At 38.0% G+C, this 19,912-nt stretch overlaps 1 protein-coding gene across 1 annotated transcript in view; it reads right to left on the reverse strand.

Moving 5' to 3' along the window:
* MPPED1 (metallophosphoesterase domain containing 1) overlaps positions 1–19,912 on the reverse strand; it is a 97,701-nt gene that overhangs the window by 65,643 nt on the left and 12,146 nt on the right. The window contains exon 2 of the mRNA XM_089680805.1: positions 6,579–6,856. Within this exon, the coding sequence (XP_089536931.1) occupies positions 6,579–6,730 (152 nt within the window). The 5' untranslated portion in view covers positions 6,731–6,856. The remainder of the gene's footprint in view (positions 1–6,578; positions 6,857–19,912) is intronic.

Here is a 19,912-nt window from a genome sequence, read left to right on the forward strand (position 1 = left end):
GACACTGTGGGGACTGACAAAAAGTCAACACATTCTGCTCTATCTCAGCACTTAATCATGACTCCAACCTACTTGATATTAGATTGTCCACCCTGCACAGCTGGTAGACTCTTAGATAAAGTCCTCGAATGTAACAACACAACACTGTCACTATGGCACACTGTTGTTCTATCTGCTTCACTCATGCTACATGGCTACACTCTACTTTTTAGTCACTTATAGCAACCTAGCAAAATGGGCAGAACTTGCCATTAAAGGAAAAGGCTTAATAAAAAATGTTTGTATTAAAGTAGAGCCCTGGGCATACTCCACACCTAAAATTTTAATTATTGATTGACTAAAGCATGGAATACCAGGTCTGCATGGAACGCATGTCATCTGCATGGAATGCACGTCCCAGAAGTGACGTCAATGGTGGGCGGTGAAGCGTTTCGTAGCATGCGTAATCGTTCCTTCATCAAGGATGAAAGAGTGATTGCGCATGCTCCAAAACGCTTCACCGACCACCATTGATGTCTATTCTGGGACATGCGCTCCATGTAGATGTACTGCACTTATAAGCATCTTCTTGTTCTCTTCTGTCCTACCCAGAGTCTGCTTCTGCTCCTGGAAGTGCTGCTCTAGTGCCTACACCCAGTGTCTCCCAGTGTGCCCTACAAACTCCTCTTCTTTTCTGGCTCTGGAGCAAGCCTGCTCGGGTGCCCCCACAGCAAGCTGCTTGCTCTGGGACACACTGCAGGAGAGAGGGGCCAGGACTGCTGTCGGTGGACCCAAGAAGAGGAGAAGTGGTTTTGCACAGAGCAGGTAAGTATAATGTTTGGTATTTTAAAAAAAATGCCTTTAATATTACTTTAAGCTCTGACACTATTACCAGTAAGTCCTGCCACCTATATTTATGTTACCGTGATGGTTCTAAGGATAGGAGGCTGTTAGGCATTTACTGTCTTTTGTTTTGTCACTCTGAGATGCTGAGAACAACAACTTGCATCTGTCAAACCTAACTTTCCCACAACCTAAGTTTGCATGTTGCCATGGTAACCAGTAGCTAGGCTGCAGACACACAGGTCTAGAGTAGGCCTTATTTCCAAAATAAAGCAAAGCAGACCATACAATATAGACAATTTAGTCTTGGAGCCACCAGGCATGTCTGAGGAGCAAAGAGACATGAGCTTTCATTGACAATAAAAAAGGCTCCAAATCTGTATATTCCTGGGATCACTGGCATCACTAACCTATAATTAGTCTAGTATTGCAGCAAAAACCCTTCATGTACACTATGATCCCCTCCCCCTTCACAGAATTATGATCACTACAAAATTACAGATGCACATTTAAAAAAATGCAAATAAGTATGTTAAGCAATCAAGTTCCTTGTGCAAAATAATTTCTTATCTACATAATGTTAAAATCTTTACATATGAATATGCTATCTTTCCTCGGATATAACACTTGACTCTAAGGAGCTCACATTTAATAAAACACACAGAAAAGGGACATCCCCTTTAAGTAAAATAATTATCCTCTTGCAGAACGAAAGTGTTAATTTGCGGATAATAGCCGAATCCTATACTTAACAAGAGGAGGTTGATGAAGATGTGTTCCTATTTAGAATTTAATTGGTGATAATATACTCTTGTTACTGTTACCATAAAGAGCAATGGGTTTTAATTAGTGTGAATCCCAAGTATCAGAGGGCTTGTTGCAATGGCAAGGTTAATTACTGTTTCTTGGAGAAAATTAACCTTTTCCATATAAACCTATGAAGAGCTTGATATAACTCCGTATGAGGTGAGAGCTTGGGTGATATATTGTATATGTATCTGCAGCCCTGCTGTGTAATAGGTCTAAGCCTTTGTCATTTGTCTTGTAATTATAGTTATCTTCATGAGACATAGAGGTTGAATTACTAAAAGTGCAAAATCCAGTGCAGCTGTGCAGAGACGGCTTAAACGCATCATGGGCCCCGGGGCAAAGTAATGCACTGTGGCCCCTACCAGCCTGCCCCAATTTATGCACCTACTCTCAAGAATTAAAGTATAAACAGTTGATAGAATTAAACATATATTTATTGGTACTGTCAATAAAATGTATTTTAATCAAGAAAGAAAAATGCCATAAATCGAAGACTAATCTACATAAAGGGCACAAGACTGGAGGGGGGAGCAGAAGGGCACAGTACACAGAGGAGTCAGGAGGGCACTAGGAACAAGAGGGCACAGTACAGGTTCTGGGACGCTGCCTGGGCCATCCTGGGACAGCTTAGAGAAAAGCATGACTGTCCCGGCAATTCAGGAACAGTTGACAAGTATGACATAATGAAAGATTATCATGGGGCCCTCATGCACCTGGGGCCCCTGGGCGCTGCCCATTCATTACAACAGCCCTGCAGCTGTGCATGGTGGTAGCCAATCAGCTTCTAGCTTCAGCTTTTTCAATTACGCTTTGACAAAAAAAACTATAAGCTGATTGGTTTCTATACAGAGCTGCACCAGATTTTGTATGCTTTATGATAATTGTTTATTTAAATGACATCTAAGAAAATAATGTTCAATATGTGAAACGGCAACATACATACACTATCAACCTAATATTTGTGAATACCTGGCCATCAGACCTACCCTTTATGGCCTGTAGTATGTGTTGCCAGTGAAGGGTACTGTTAATATTATAGCATACAAAGACATTTTAGACAATTGTGCTCTTCCATACTTGTGGTCCTTTACCGTTCCAACATGACCATGGCCTTGTGCAAAAAAACAACTCCATAAAGACATGGTAGGATCACTTTAGTATGGAGGAACTTGAATGACCAACATAGAACCTCAAACTCAACTGAACAACTTTGAGATGAACTGGACTCATAATTGTAAGCCAAGTCTTCTCATTCACACTTCAAAATCTTGTGGAAAGCCTTCCCAGAAGAGTGAGGCCTGTTATAGCCCAAAAGATGGGGGGCAACTTTATAATAATGGCAACAGTTTTGGATTAGGATGTCAAACAAACTCATATAGGTGTAACAGTCAGGTTTCCACAAACTTTTGGCCATATGGTGTATATGACCTTGCCCTAAATCCAGATTTACACAGATATTGTAAAATGTGCTAATTAATTCCAGATCTTTGGAGGATTGTACAGGGTTTGAAATGCAAAGACTCCAAATCTCCAAGTTAAAATATTTGTACATGATATGAATATTATAGGATAAATTATAATGATCTGGACTGTACATTTCCTTTACAGAATAAACATTTTCAGCCTTGCTGGAAATTGCCAGTTGACTGCTTCACTTATATAGTGTATTTCAGATTGGAGGAGGTTTCTGGACACTTGTAATGTCCCCTGTGTTTACCTGTGAATATGCCTTGAATATGGAGATTACTGTCTTTTTAATAATGAATTAATTATTTCATACAATTAATGCAATTTTTTCTGCTATAGTTAAAGTTACAGTCCAGTCCAAATGAGTAACTGTTATTCAAAGAAATACTACCTGCAGAAAGCTTGATCTATTTTCCAGACAGTTATTGTGCAGGGTAGGTAATCCTAAATTCAGAATTTCATACTTGTAAGGTAGGTGAAACAGATTTCAGCTTTTTGAACCTGTAAACTTGCTGGTCTGGAACAGTGCCCATGCCTAGCAGCCAATCTCTTTTCCCAAGCACTGTTACATGAACGGTGACGGGTCACCAACACAGTGGATTCAACACCAGAGGAATAAGGAGGCACTATAAGGGGGTCATTAAATGTCCTAGACACACTTTCATCATTCCCTCTATGAGGTGACAGTGAAGAATATGAGTTAAAGTGTTACTAAACCCTGGACCCTGCATTCACTGTATCTGGTCTCCCACAGTACACACAACATGGAAATGCAATTATTTTAGTAAATATAAATGGCTAAATACCTTTTCTCATCAGCAGTATTGAGCAGTCTTGTGACTTTTATCAGTGTCCAGCTGAGCACTGGTTATAGCTTGTAGGAGGAGTTTTCATTCTGCTCTGACTGTCCTATGAGACTGAATAACCCTTCATCTGGACAGCACTGATTGGCTCTGTGCTAATCATATGCACCCTCCCAAAGAAACAAAGACTCTCTAGCAATACACACTAAACTGAGCATGTGCAGCAGATGTATTGGGGACAGTAGAAGAAGACGGAGAGGATCACAGAAGACAGGATTAAACAGTCTTTTTACACAATGTGGAGGGTTAACCCCTTAGGTTCCACAGTGAGTATAACAAGCTATAACAAGCATGTCTTCCTGCATATACAGATTAATTTTAGTGATGTGGGTTTAGTAACACTTTAAGTGAATATAGAATATATGAACCCTGTATCACCTGTACTAATAGGCTAATACTTACCTTAGCCTGCAGCAGTTTATACCATATCCTTCGCCAAGTCGTTCCAGTGCCTAAATCAAAGCACCAAAACTTCATGTTTTTTGGGGGTGTTATATATTGTTTATGCACACCTGGTGCTACCCTTTTTGTACTACATTTAAATGTTTTTGGTCTTTTAGAAAGTAATTATGAGCTGTTTAACTGCATCCCCTATCATCCTATCTGTCAGGAGGATGAGTTCCCACTAAGAGGCAGTGTGAAAGCCCTGCTGATCTAGCCACTGGAAAGCTACACAATACATGAATTACATGGACTTTTTTTGTGATTAAATGACCCCTGCTTGACTGGCAGTCCTAATACTGTAGCCTAGAGTGCATCCCACTTTGCATCGGAAATGGGCAACAATTTTTGTTTCTACATACTACAAAATTTTGGCATTTCAGGAAAGGATGGAAAAACGGACAGTATTTTCAATATTCCAATGTGAATACTGTAGTCTTTCTCGTTATCATTTAAAAAACATTTGCACGTTTTTTTTCTGATTTCTAAAAAAAACATTTAAATACAAATTTAAGTGGTCCTTGAAATCACTGCTTGCCTCATGAAATGTATACAATAAAGTACAATGTTCAATGTACAATAGAACACAATGTTCAATAGATTTGAAGACTTTTATGTACAGTAGTCAGCTTACAGTTATATAAAAGCTTATAAAATTGATGTCATCTTTTTTTTGTTGAAAAGTAAGAGTTACATTCATGCAGTAATGTTCGGGTTATTCCTGAAAAAACTGAAGAAATACTTGATAGTGCAAAGATAAAGCAAGACAATACCTTTTTTTCAGTAGGTACTGTAATTTAGTAAAAGTAGTAATTTTTTTACACCCTTTAACCCCCCCCCCCCCCCCCCCGACCCATTTCCAAACACCTTACCCAAGATACACATTCTTCCTTGGTTTTCTTAATACAGGGAAACCTAAAAGGCTAACTGTAACCATATATGTATGGCTTGCTAATATATTTATCTCTTTCTTTAGAGAAATAAACAGTATCCAGTGTACATATATCATTTTAATATAATTCACTGTTTTCATTTGGTATTTATATACACCATCTTCTAGCTTTTTATCTTACAAGACAAACATAACTCCTGCTTCTTATTTATCACTGGTGCTTTCAGACATTTTTATGGCTCCTAATAAACATTGTCCAAAACCACCATAAAAATAATTTGTTAGTTTGTCAGACAATATTTTTACATATTCACATTTTGCTGCCTCACAGGTTTGGAAAAATTAGAGTTGTACAGATGAATATAAAATAGGGAGATGTGGTAAACATAAAGTATGAGTTTCTTTCATAATCTCTCTGAAAATAAACAGTAATTCACACATTTATTTCTCTCTAAATTATTATTCCATATGGTTCAATTAAAAACCAGTTTTTCTACCATTTTTTTTCTGAAGAAGAGCTTATAGTTATGCTATATTTCCAAGATCGTGGTGATATTAAGTACAATTAAGTCTTTTGAATGTAATCACATTTCCTTTTCAAATTAATAGCAACACATGCAGTAATCCACAAAAACAACAAGGTATGCCACACAAAAGACAACCATGTAAAACAAAGCAAAAATTATTTTTTTAATTTAAAAGATATGAAACTCAAGTATTTGAATAGTTACTAGCTATCGCCTATTATTTTTAAAATATTCATAAAAATATATAAGATATGCATAAAAATATTCATAACTGACTGAATAAATATCTTTCTATTGTCAAGTAATGTATGTTAACACCAAAAATTCTTTCCTTTTTGAAACATAGCATACATTTTTTTTCCAATCAATTTTTAATATCTGAACCCACTCTTGACCTACTATTATCTTTTCTACATTTTATTTATGAAGAAAGTTTGGAATGACACCCTTGAAAAACGTAATTCATGTGCAAATTACATTTCGGAAAAGCTGCACGTACAGGGCATTTGCTCTAACAATTACAGTAATAGTAAGCCAATGGTCTAAACTTTTTTTAATGCTTCTCCAAAAAAGTTGTACAGTTCAAATGTATACTTTTAAATAAAGTGATTGCATATATATGTGTTTGTACGTTGAGTTTATGTTTGTGTGTATTTAATGCACTTTTTGTTATTTTTGACCATTGCCTAAATTAAAACTAAAGAAAATACAAATGGGTTAAAGGTGAACTGAACCCAAGCAGTTTTTTTTACTTACATTTGCACATGTGGTGGTTGAAAACGTCCTTGGTTAATATTATAGAATGTGAATGCCTGTGTCGGGTTTGAGCTGTACTCATCCAGTTCGATTATGACTCTACTAGGCGGATGTCGTCTTGATGCCATGATGTGCGAGTGGGTGTACGCCATCGTCGCCGTGCAGTCCAGATTTTTATTTTCGTATGAACATCTTCGCTATCTTCCCACCCCAATGAGAGACGAACATGTCATCTTTATCTCCCCCCTCGGTAAAACACTCCTCTTTTTTTTTTTAATCTAAAAAATAAACACAAAAGCATATTGAGAAGAGATGTAACTGTATCACACTTAATCCATGTAAAATAAAAGGGAGGGGGTGGTGAGAAATCTTGGGGGGGGGGGGGTATTGGGGAAGAGGAAGACTGATTGCCACATTTAAGGTTCGCTGGTTTTCCAAGAAATCAGTAGGATTGGCACTTAAGAAACACTGTTATTATCCCAAGAAAATTATGTTAACCCAACAGCTGCCAAAAAAAAATACTGTCAGTTTCCGCTATGGTTAAAATTTCTGAAAGTGACAGGGTTAATTTGCCCTATGAAAGCACATTAAACCAAAAAAAATCCAGTTTCACAAATAAAATCCATTTTCCACTTTCTTGCATTGAATGTTTTATTAAATGTTAATAACTATAAACACTCGAGATCCCCCCCACCCCAGTCCTTTGTATTATTGGGAGTTTTTTTCTTTCCAGGCGAGATAAAAAAGAAAATTAATTTTACATGCTCACACATGACAAGCTACAAGCCTTTAAATGTTGCTAAAAAGCAGCACTTAAGTAACAGAGCTTTGTGGGTTTTTTTCTTTTTTTTTTTTCTTTTACAGAAGGTACTTTTTTTTCCCTTTTACAGACATAATTACCATTAGACGGTAGAGAAATGTTCCAGATTTCTAATTGAGGCAATATATATATATTTCAATCAAAATTCCAGCTAGTTCTTAAAAGTCTTTTAAATTGTTGTTATTATTTTCATTTAACTACTTCGTCAGGCAGTTTTAATTATATAAAAGTAGAATTAAATTACTATATGATAATAGAGAAAACTTAAGCTATATTATGTGAAATTAAAAAATAAAATCATGCTGCAGGCAACATATCAATGTCATTGGATAAACTGTATATTCATTTATGTCACTGGTATTTATTCAATGGACAGGCTATAGTCTCAGTAATGTTATTGGTCTGTAGCGAAAGGCTAGGCTATAATATCATTGATGTCACAAATATACAAGTATCTTAGTGAATTAATAGGCTGTATTCTTAGTGATGTCACTGGTCTCTAGTGAATGGATAGGCTACATTCTCAGTGATGTAACTGGTTTCTAGAGGAAGTGATAGACTGTATTTTATTTATTTTAGGTACTTATATAACACCATCATTTTACGCAGCGCTTTACATATATATTGTACATTCACTGTATTCTTAGTGATGTCACAAGTATCTAGTAGGGAATGGATATGCTGTATTCTCTAGTGTCACAAGTATCTAATAAATTAATAAACTGTATTCTCAGTCATTTCCCTTGTCTGTATGTAACAGGTCTTTATGGATAGGCTGCATTCCATTAGTTAGTTCTGACCTCTAGTACACTTTATTCCCAATGATGTCTCCGTTATCTAATGAAGGAATGGGGTGCATTCTCAGTGATATCGTAGGTTCCCAAGGTCTCCAATGAATAGATAGGATACTTCCTCATTGGGGTCACTGCTCCCTAATGAACAGATAGGTTGCTTCTTCAGTGATATCACTGGACCCCAGTGAATGGATAGGCTACTTCTTCAGTGCTCTTACTGGACCCTAGTGAATGGATAGGTTACCTCCTCAATGATGTCACTGGTCTCTAGTGAATTGATAGCCTACTTCCTCAATGATGTCACTGGTCCCTAGTGAATAGATAGGCTACTTCCTCAATGATGTCACTGGTCCCTAGTGAATGGATAGGTTACTTCCTCAATTATGTCACTAGTCCCTACAGAATGGATAGGCTACATCCTCAGTGATGACATTGGTCCATAGTGAATGGATAGGCTAAAGCTCACAGCTCATATTCAGCGTCCGCTCACCGCCGACGTTCGGCTCCTGTCATCTGGCTCCTCCCCACACGTATCGTTACTAAGGCACGGGACTTCAGCAGGGGTCACGTGACTTAGTTAAGCTGTGAGCTGTACCTTTTGTGAATGAATATAGTTTTCTATGTGAGTGCAATTCTAATAAATATCTTGAAGATTTTAAATTACGACACTATGGTGGCCTTTCTATGGTTCTGAGTCCATATTTAGATCAGAACAGTACAATAGCGGTACTGAACTGTGGGAACCCAGGTTGAATTTGGAGAGGGAGAGAACCTGAACCTACCCAGGGAGAAAGAGTAGCAAATGTGCACCTTGACCTAGTATAATTTGTATGTCAAGGCATTAAGGTGAGATTCCACTTATTCCTCACTTGTGGTGATGCACAATAGATTGGAAGCAGCACTGGGACTGCAGGAGTAATTCACTAACAGGAGTGCACTTAGATCTATATCAAGGAGATTTGACATTTTTTGGAACAATTTATATATATGTGGTTGAAAGACTTTATTGCTCATATACTTAAAAGGGATAGTGGTTTACAATTCGCACATGAATTGTATTATGTTTTAAAAGGATAAGGGGATTATAATTTGTACAAGAATTGGTATAAGAATCTCATCTATTTAATTAGTTTATTTGTTTATAGAATTCATTTGTTGTATAATTTAGCAGCGCAACACCTTTTTTAATTTATTTTCTTTGCTTGATGTGAGGAACACACGTTTGGTGTTTGCAGCTGCATGAGACACTTTTGGCTATATATAATTTTTGGCTGAGCACATTTCAGATATATATTTTATTTGATGTCATCGAATGCACTGAGAATTTTTATATCAATGTTTGTACGAAAATCTACTAGTGTATGGTCTGCTTAATCGACTAGGTAGATCGCATTTTCATTCCTGTCACTGATCTCTGTGAATAGAGACAGACTGCATTATCATGGATGTAACTGGTCTCTATGAATACACAGGCTGCATGTCACTGGTCTCTATGATGTCACTAGTAAATGATGTTACGAAAATGTACTGGTGTATGATTTGCTTAAGTGACTAGGTAGATTACATTTTCATTGATGTCACTGGTCTCTATTAGTTGACAGGCTGCATTATAACTGATGGCACTGGTCTATATTAGAATATACAGGCTGCATTATAACTGATTTCACTGCTCTATATTAATGAACAGGTTCCATTATCACTGATGTCACTGGTCTCAATTATTGGACAGGCTTCATTATCACTGATGTCACTGGTCTCTGTGAATAGTTAGGCTACAATATCACTGATGTAACTGGTCTATATGAATAGACAGGCTGCATGATCACAGATGTCACTGGTCTCTGTGAATAGACAGGCTGCAATACCACCGATGCCACTCGTCTCTATTAATGGACAGGCTGCATGATCATTGATATCACTGGTCTACATTAATGGACAGGCTCCATTATCACTAATGTCGCTGGTCTCTATGAATAGACAGGCTCAATTATCACTGATGTCACTGGTCTCTGTGAATGGACAGGCTGCATGATAACTGATGTCACTGGTCTCTATGAATAGACGGGCTCCATTATCACTGATCTCTATTAATGGGCAGGCTCTATTATCACAGATCTCTATTAATGGGCAGGCTCTATTATCACAGATGTCACTGATCTCTATTAATGGACAGGTTGTATGATCACTGATGTCACTGGTTTCTATAATGAACAAGCTGCATGATCACTGATGTCACTGGTCTCTATGAATAGACAGGCTCCATTATCAATGATCTCTATTAATGGGCAGGCTCTATTATCACGGATGTCACTGGTCTCTATTAATGGACAGGTTGCATGATCACTGATATCACTGGTTTCTATAATGGACAGGCTGCATGATCACGGATGTCCCCGGTCTCTATTAATGGAAAGGCTCTATTATCACTGATGTCACTGGTTTCTATTAATGGACAGGCTGCATGATCACTGATGTCACTGGTCTCTATGAATAGACAGGCTCCATTATCACTGAGCTCTAGTAATGGGCAGGCTCTATTATAATGGATGTCACTGGTCTCTATTAATGGAAAGGCTCTATTATCACTGATGTCACTGGTTTCTATTAATGGACAGGCTACATGATCCCGGATGTTTAGTGAGTAAATAGGCTGCTTTTACATCTGCTATTTCATAACTAAATAATTGATTGCTAGTAAACTTGGAATGCATTCTGTGTGGTCGTCCTTTATTTCCATGATTCACTTTGTCACCCTGATGAAGGAGACCCTGCCCCGAAACACTGGTGTGGAAGTTTGACCAATGTGACAAGGAACACACAAATTGTGAAAACAAATCTTCTGGAGTGCTGGTGACTTTTTACTCATCTACTTTTCTCCATGAGTCTCAGGGTTATTTTTAATATACCTGCTTTTGCTTTCCGTAAGGCTGAATGACATTTTACAGAACCCTTCCTCTGCTGGATAAAACAATGAGCTGCCTGCTCTAGTAAAAATTGTCACATTTTTCCAGTGTAATAAGGACATTTTTCTGGCAATCATTGTAAAATTGTACATTTAGTAAAATAAAGAAGGAAAACATTGTAAAATTGAGCAGATTTCATTGTCTTAACAGAGAGACCTTTGACCTGTGTGAATCCTGACTTGATTATGCATGGAAAGCTGTCTCTTCCTGATTGTAGATGGAGGGACCTCATTAACTGCAGCAAATGTTTCCGTTAGTGAGGTTTTAATGGTGCTGTGTCACAGCTCCGTAGTTATGGCTGAGAATTCTTACTAGTGTTGTCGAAACACGCTGCGATTGTCACCCAGGGTTTAATGACACTCACTTTTCAACATCGCATTATCCACATCACCCATACCCATCAACTGAAGTGCTCTGGTTTTGCTGTCAAAATGGTAGCCCAGCTGACAGCTCAATTAATCGCCCTTCATCTGAATCATTCTTGGAAAACTGTTGTTAACAGATGGATATACAGTTGTGGCCAAAATTATTCAACCCCCAATGCTGTAAAGGGGTTTAGGGACTATAGTGTACATTTGGAATTGTATTCAGAATCAAATCCTACAAGGACGTTGTAACTACCCAAATGCAACTAAAATGACATCAATTGTTTATGTAATACAGTAGTAAATGGTTCTTATGTGGTTTCTTCATTGCCACAATTATTCAACCCCTTAAAGACTACCACTCTGAAGAACAGAGGTTCATACAGGTGCTTTCCATCAGGTATTGAAAACACCTGTGGATGTCACCGAGCAGCAATCAAGCATAATAAGCACCAATTAGGCAGCTTTAAAATGACTGTGATACTCAGCTCCTTCTAGACATTTACTGGTGTGGTTACAAACATGGTGAAGGCAAGAGAATGGTCCAGGAAGACAAGAGAAGAGGTGATTTCTCTTCACAGGAAGGGCAATGGCTATAAGAAGATTGCAAAGATGTTAAACATACCAAGAGACACCTTAGGAAGCATCATTCGCAAATTCAAGGCAAAGGGCACTGTTGAAACGCTACCTGGTCGTGGCAGAAAGAAGATGCTGACTTCGACTGCTGTGCGCTACCTGAAGCGTAGAGTGGAGAGAAGTCCCCGTGTGACTGCTGAGGAACTGAGAAAAGATTTGTCAGATGTGGGTACAGAAGTTTCAGCCCAGACAATAAGACGCACACTGCGTAATGAAGGCCTCCGTGCCAGAACTCCCAGGCGTACCCCCTTGCTGTCTCCAAAGAATAAGAAGAGTCGACTGCAGTATGCCAAAAGCCATGTGGACAAACCACAAAAGTTGTGGGATAGTGTTCTGTGGACTGATGAAACAAAATTAGAACTGTTTGGGCCCATGGATCAACGCTATGTTTGGAGGAGGAAGAACAAGGCCTATGATGAAAAGAACACCTTGCCTACTGTGAAGCATGGTGGAGGGTCAATCATGCTTTGGGGCTGTTTTGCTTCTGCAGGTACAGGGAAGCTTCAGCGTGTGCAAGGTACCATGAATTCTCTTCAGTACCAGGAGATATTGGATGGAAACGTGATGCAGTCCGTCACACACCTGAGGCTTGGGAGACGTTGGACCTTTCAACAGGACAATGATCCCAAGCATACCTCCAAGTCCACTAGAGCATGGTTGCAGAGGAAAGGCTGGAACATTTTGGAGTGGCCATCGCAGTCACCAGACTTAAATCCGATTGAGAACCTCTGGTGGGACTTAAAGAAAGCAGTTGCAGTGCGCAAGCCTAAGAATGTGACTGAACTGGAGGCCTTTGCCCATGAAGAATGGGCGAAGATACCCGTAGATCGCTGCAAGACACTTGTGTCAAGCTATGCTTCACGTTTAAAAGCTGTTATAACTGTAAAAGGATGCTGTACTAAGTACTAAGATTGAATGTCACTTGGGGGTTGAATAAAACTGATAATGCTGTGAGCACAGAAAAGACATTTGTGGTTATTTCATTATAACTGTTATGTTATATTTGTCTGACCTACAAGTGCCTCTTTAATGTAAATGTAAGCAAGATGACTGAATGATCAAAAGCAATGTCAAACTGGCCAAAACACTCAATTTCAGTGGGGGTTGAATAATTTTGGCCACAACTGTAGTTCATCGTGGTGTTGATGGGGAACTTCTACCGACTATTGTTTAACGTGTATGTAAAACCTAACAATGACCTGCTCTTATTTGCTCACTTTTGATCTGTTCAATATACAATTCAAAGTGTCTAGTTCAATAAATGCAAAAAATGCATGTTGAGTAATTCTGGGAGCTGATATCTTTCTGTGCTGGTCTGTGTTTAGATAGCCTTGTTTCCAGTTCTCTCTATATGGACTATAGAACCCCATGTTAAGGAGAAGAGGGGGATGTGTTCTGTAATCCTTTCTTAGCATGACAATGCTCTTCATAGATACAGTGCAATGAGTAAGTGTTGTCACACTTACTCGTGTATTACTGGCAGGATCACCAGGTGGATATAAAGGGGAAAATCCTAAAAACAGAAAACTAAGAGAGCTGTCACACCTTAGGAATGGTAAGCTGCAATATATTACATTTGTGTTCTTGGGTTTATGTACACTTTAACCATTTCCTGGCCGCCCTATAGCAGAACTACTGCTACAGGGTGGCAGGACTGCGCTAAATCACGTATATATATACATGATTTTTGTATTTCCGGGTATTGGCGGCTACAGCTGACGATCACCGGGTCCCTGCCAGAGATCTCCCCCCAGCACCTGGCGATCGCCGAGTATCACTGTCAGCTCCAGCACACTGCTTTGCATTGCTCTGCATAGCAGAGCAATACAAAACAGCATGCCTCCTTTGATTATTCTGTTTTGCTTTTAATTTCTTATTTTCACTGCTACAGACCCTCAAACTTGACTTCTATGCCCTGAACTTCTTTCTGATTTTCTGACTGTTCTCCTGACATTTGAATCTAAATAACAGGATTCTTTTTTAACCATTAGCCGCCCGGCCTATAGCCGTTTGGCGGCCGCAAAATTACTTCAGCTTTCCGGGTGCACGCCATTTGGCGTGCTCCCGCACATGCGTAGCTCGCGCGGTTGCAGAGCCGCGCAGCGGCGCGATCTGTCACTGGCCGTGTACCTCGGACACGGCCGATGACAGATCTGAGTACCGACCCCCGTTGCCGGTACCATGTGACCTGCTGTGACCAATCACAGCAGGTCACATGACAGTTGTATACAATGGATGGCTTCATTCATGCCATCCATTGTATACTAGTGCCTAGCTGTAAATGGTCACAGCAGGTCATATGCACATGTCATGTGATTAGCTGTGACCAAATCACAGCTAAGCACAAAAAAAAAAAACCCAAAAAAACCCCGAATGAATCGATTTCATTCAGGTAAATGCTTGCTTGTAGCAAAGTAATTATTTGCTATAAGCAAATTGTGTAAAAAAACAAAAAAAAAAAAATACTGATCACTTCCCCAAAGTAGTACAATGTTACTATGGTAACATTGTACTACTTTGGTCATAGTAAAATCTTAAAAAAAAATCTTAAAAAAAATAAAAAAAAATTTAATAAAAAATTAAAAATAATAAAAAAAATATATATATATATCTATATATATATATTTTTTTTTTAATACTATCACCAGTCAGTGTCCCTGTTCACCGCCATGCCAGTTATATGATGACGCTGTACTGCACTGGTGACAGTATGTAAAAAAAAAAATTGTGAAAATAATTTTTTAAATTTTTTCATTTTCCGAAAAATTATGACAAAAAAATACAACTTCAAAAAACTCGCCATTCCTCTTATGAAGTACGTCGGACTGTCTACTCTGCAAAAAGGGGTCATTTGGGGATATCTGTACTATTCTGACATTCTTGGACCTCAAGAAATTAGATTGGCTGTCAGTACTTCAGGATTGATCAATTTTCAGATCTATACCATAGTTAGTGAACTCTATAACTTTCCTACAAACTAAATAATACATCCTAATTTGGGTTAATTTCACCAAAGACATGTAGAAGAATACATCTCGGCTTAAATTTATGAAGAACAATTATTTATTTGTAAACTTTTATAACAGAAACAAAGAAAAACGTATTTTGTTTTCAAAATGTTTGGTCTTTTTTTGGTAATTTAGCAAAAAATAAAAACCCCAGCGGTGATTAAATACCACCAAAAGAAAGCTCTAGTTGTGTGAAGAAAATAATATAATTTTAGTTTGGGTACAATGTTGTATGACCGCGCAATTGTCATTCAAAGTGTGAGAGCGCTGAAACATGAAAAATGGCCTGGGCAGGGAAGGGGTAAAATTGCCCGGTATTGAAATGGTTAAAAAATTGACATGATGATGTGTTTATAAAAAAAGACAAATTCATTGTGGAATAAAACCAATTTTCCACAAATTCACTTTAGGTATGCTTAAACCCAGTTACTAAAATATTAAGTTTTAACATGCAAATAAAATTTCAAAAGTTATTTTTTAATATCTTACTATCTTCAGTGTACATAAACATACTACCTGGTGATCCTGCCATGTAGGTACTTCTTCAAATTCTAACTGAGGTGACAACACTGTGTCCCTATCCCCCAGTTTTGGCCCTGAATTGTCACCTTGTCAAATGGGATTCTGATGGAGACTATAAATGGCCGTCCCAATGCACATTTCACAGGCATAGTCCACTGTTGTCACTATCCAAAACCCATACTGATAAATGCCATGCAGTCATATCAGGAATTCATGTAGTCAGGATGTGGCTGCAAAGAGACGGTGGGAGATCAGCACCATAGAGATGCATAAAATAATGAGAAAAGGTGAAACAATTCTTTAAAAAAAAAATACAAGTATTTATGATACAAGATCATTTAGCAAATATGTAATTCAGTTTGAATTTACATCTAATTTAAATATCTATTATTAATAATTATTGTTTAGGAATAATTGCAGCTCTTTCTTATTTCCAAACTAATACATTTCTTGATTTGCACTGCAGTTCTGATAAAGAGAAATAATGGTCATTTTCAGTTTTCATCACTTTGATACTTTGACTGATAATTTACTCAGTCGTGAAACACTATACCCAAATTAATTTGATATAAGTTTTTGGAACGCTCTTTTGATAGCATTTTTATAACCTCTGTTTTTTACTATAAAAGGAAGAAAGACCAGCAAAATTTAAAAAAAAATTGTTCTCTTACTGTGTGTTCTAAAACATATCAAGTACAAATGCCCTAAGAGTAAGGACACCCCAAGGTGATCTAAACTTTTGCAACTTTTTTTTTTTTTAGAAGTTAAGAAATATGCAAGTATTAGGGTGTGCTTAGGCTTTTTAAGTCACCCACTGAAGCCAAGGGCAAGTATTCTGTTATTAGTGGAAAAGTTTCTTCAGTCCCTGGAGGATGAAATTGATTTGTACTGCTCTGCATTCTGTGCATTCTCTCCAAAAGCCTTATGATTAGTAGCAATACTAATTAGTAATATAAAGATCTGCTGCCTTCTACTTAGTAACCAGCAAAGGCTAGAGCCAAGTTAGGCATCTGATGGCCACTTCCGGTAGTTAGAGGTGCAGTTGCATGTCAGATTATAAACTACTAGAGAGGGTCTAAAGTGCAGAGTAGATAGGCTGACTCCTGATTTCCAGTGCCACACCACAGTTTCTGCATCTGAGAAGCAACGTTCTAGGCAGGTTGGACAACAGTTGGAGGAATTTTCCCATCACCGTTGATCTTGTCTTCAGGTCTTTGGCACAAATACAGATTCAACACCACAATCATCCTCAGGGGCTCCTGCAACTGGATTTTGCTGCAACATTTATCTTCAGGTATCTTTGTTAATAACCATATATCCCTGGTTATACATGCACGATTCTACTAGGAATCCTATCTAGCCCTTTACTGATAATATCTGTTTGTACATTGGATGTATGCACTCTTATTAATCTTTTCTTATATAAACCTTGTATTATCTCCTTACTGGTGTGCATCTATATACTGTACCTATGGTTCATGTTATATGCTGGTTGCAGTAGTTCCTCTGTTCCCAAATACTTTTATCAGATTTTGATTAATTTCCCAGGAAGGCTGACAGAAGCCCTGTCCTGAGTGGAGGCACTGCAAACTTTATTATCAAACCCACTCTTCCACTTAGTAAAGGTTCTGGTTCTGATCTGTGCTGATCAAATGACCACTATCACGGGAGTGCACCTGTTGCACACATACGCTATGTAAAGAAGGACGTTTTTAAAGGCCTGGTCAGAGTAATTGGTCCCTCAACTGGCCATTTTATACAATGGCCAGTTGAGAAGTAGTTAAGCTCCTGTGACATAAAGGGTCCTATTCAGTGTATTAGTCTGCCATACAAAAAACATGCAAGCCAATCCTTCATCCCTATCTACTCTTGAATAGGGATAATCAAAATCTCTGTAAAAATCAGGAGAATTCAGACATATTCTGCTCTTGTGGCACAGTACACAGGGAAGTAAAATCAAGATTGTTTTTGGTGGCTTTAAAGTGTGCAATGGGCTTTAACTGGTTCCTAAGGGTTACAGAAGCTCCTTTCAACTATCCTGGATTTGTTTGGTTTCCAAAAAACAGCCCCTTATTATGCTAAATATTTTACTTTTATTACGGAACAAAAACACACTGAAAAAAAAAGTCACATATAATATTTAAAGTAACAGTATTATTATTATACTATAGGATTTATATAGCACCAACAAAATACACAAAAATACACAATACACAAATAATAATTTTAATTACCCTTAAAAAACACGCCTCTAAAGAAAGAAAATACATTTTTCTAAAAAATTTCACCTAAGCACATCCGTTGAGAGTTTCTTTTTTTTTTTTTCTTTTTTTTATAAGTAAATGAGTATCCTTTTTGTTAACGTCACCAATCTATACTAAGGAGATCTCCAGTCAATAAACATAGACTGCGGATTGGTTACATATGGATACATAGTACAAGCCGTTCCCCCACACCCATCTAATCATACCATGACATTTCACTGTATAGGGTAAACAGAAGACATAAGGAACAGAAGTATATTAGAACACAAGTGTAATTTATTGTATATTACTTAGGCTTAGCTTGGCTGTTCACATTCTGTTATAATTTATCATCTCAGTGTGAAAAACATTGCATTATAGGCTGTGTCAACATGCTGTCAACAAACTCTGTATGTACTGTATTGTGTATAATGATGTGTTGCACACAATAGGTTGTCATCTAATCTCAAACTTTTGAAGCTTGTTTACACTAGGCGCAATGCTGGAGTGTGTGCATGAAAATGTGTTGCCTTCTGCAGATGCGTGCGGATGCCATTAATTCTTAATGGCACCCCCAAGCATCTGGCAAATGAGAGTGCGTTCCTGCCCGCCAAAATGCATGGTACTGCAGTAACTTGTGGTGTGGTGCAACACAGTTTTAAAAATCAGTAAATTAATTGACATTTAACCTCCCTAGCGGTCTGATTATGTCAGTATTTCTGTGCTCAAAGCGGTACATTGTTTTCGATGGAAATATGTTGTTTTTTTATTGTAGGCCTGTAATTTTTAGGAATAGCTCACTGAAATCTGTCCGAACAAGAGTCTAGTAAACATCCCGGGTATGATAAAATTTGAAACATGAAATCATACACTATAATATTATAAATAAGCATAAAATATAATAATATATTAATAAATTTAATTCAATAATGTAATCAAACCAAAAGCACTGAAATTTAAATATAGCACCAAATTCGCACATCGCTGAGCAAAGTCGCAAAATCGTGTCTGATGACGAATTTCCCCACGAATCATTATCATTCAATTCTGCAAGTGGTTCTAATTTACTATCACTGTTCTCTAGCTGATCTAAAACCGATTTTGACCTAAAGGGACGCTTTTTGGACACCATGGACTTTTCTCAGTTTCCAGGCAGAAAGAACAGTAAAAATGCAGGCAGGGCACAGGACAAAGCACTAGGGACAAAATGTATGTGAAATGGTTTGATACAGTAATGTAATACTATCAGATTTTAGTATATTTAGTGAATGTCAAATTTTTACATTTTTTAAATTCCCGCCAGTTCCGTCCCGAACGGAATCCAGAAGACAGATGCCCGCTTCGGCCAGAGGACATGGCCGGGGACGCTGCAGGGGGGACATCGTGGGACCGCAGGAAAAGGTAAGTGCTCAAGGGATCCCAGAGCAACGCTGCAGTGTAATCCCGAGTGTAGCTCGGGGTTACCGCTTCTGGTACTGGACCTTTACCCCGAGCTACACTCAGGAATACCGCCAGGGAGGTTAATATCTAAAAAAGCATGTGGTCGATGTGAATGGGCCCTTAAAGTATATTTCAGGGCAAAATAATAAATATTTAATACATCTCTGCAATACATGCACAATTTCCCATGTTTTATCCCTTTAAAATGTTACAAGTACATAAAAATAACAGCTAATCCCCTCAGAAATCCAGTGTGCTTCTAACTTCCTTATTTAAGATGTTAACACAGTGCTTTTGCTGCACTGAAATCCCAACCAGTGTTATCAGCTCTGCCTGCTGGGCTACAGAATTTCATTTTACCCCTCCCCTATCTGTCCCTCTTCATTTGCATGCATTGGTTTCTTTCCAGGAATGCTACTGCCTTGATTATAATAATCCCTGTGTTTTGCCAAATATGTTTATTTCCTATGACCATCAGTTCCATCCACTGGTCATAATTTGGTAATTTTTGGTATTTGAAGAAAATACCGCATTATGGCCACT

This window comes from Staurois parvus, unplaced genomic scaffold (assembly GCF_062004578.1).
Source record: "Staurois parvus isolate SC_StPar_1 unplaced genomic scaffold, SC_StPar_1.0 ptg000249l, whole genome shotgun sequence".
NCBI classification, from domain to species: Eukaryota; Metazoa; Chordata; class Amphibia; order Anura; family Ranidae; genus Staurois; species Staurois parvus.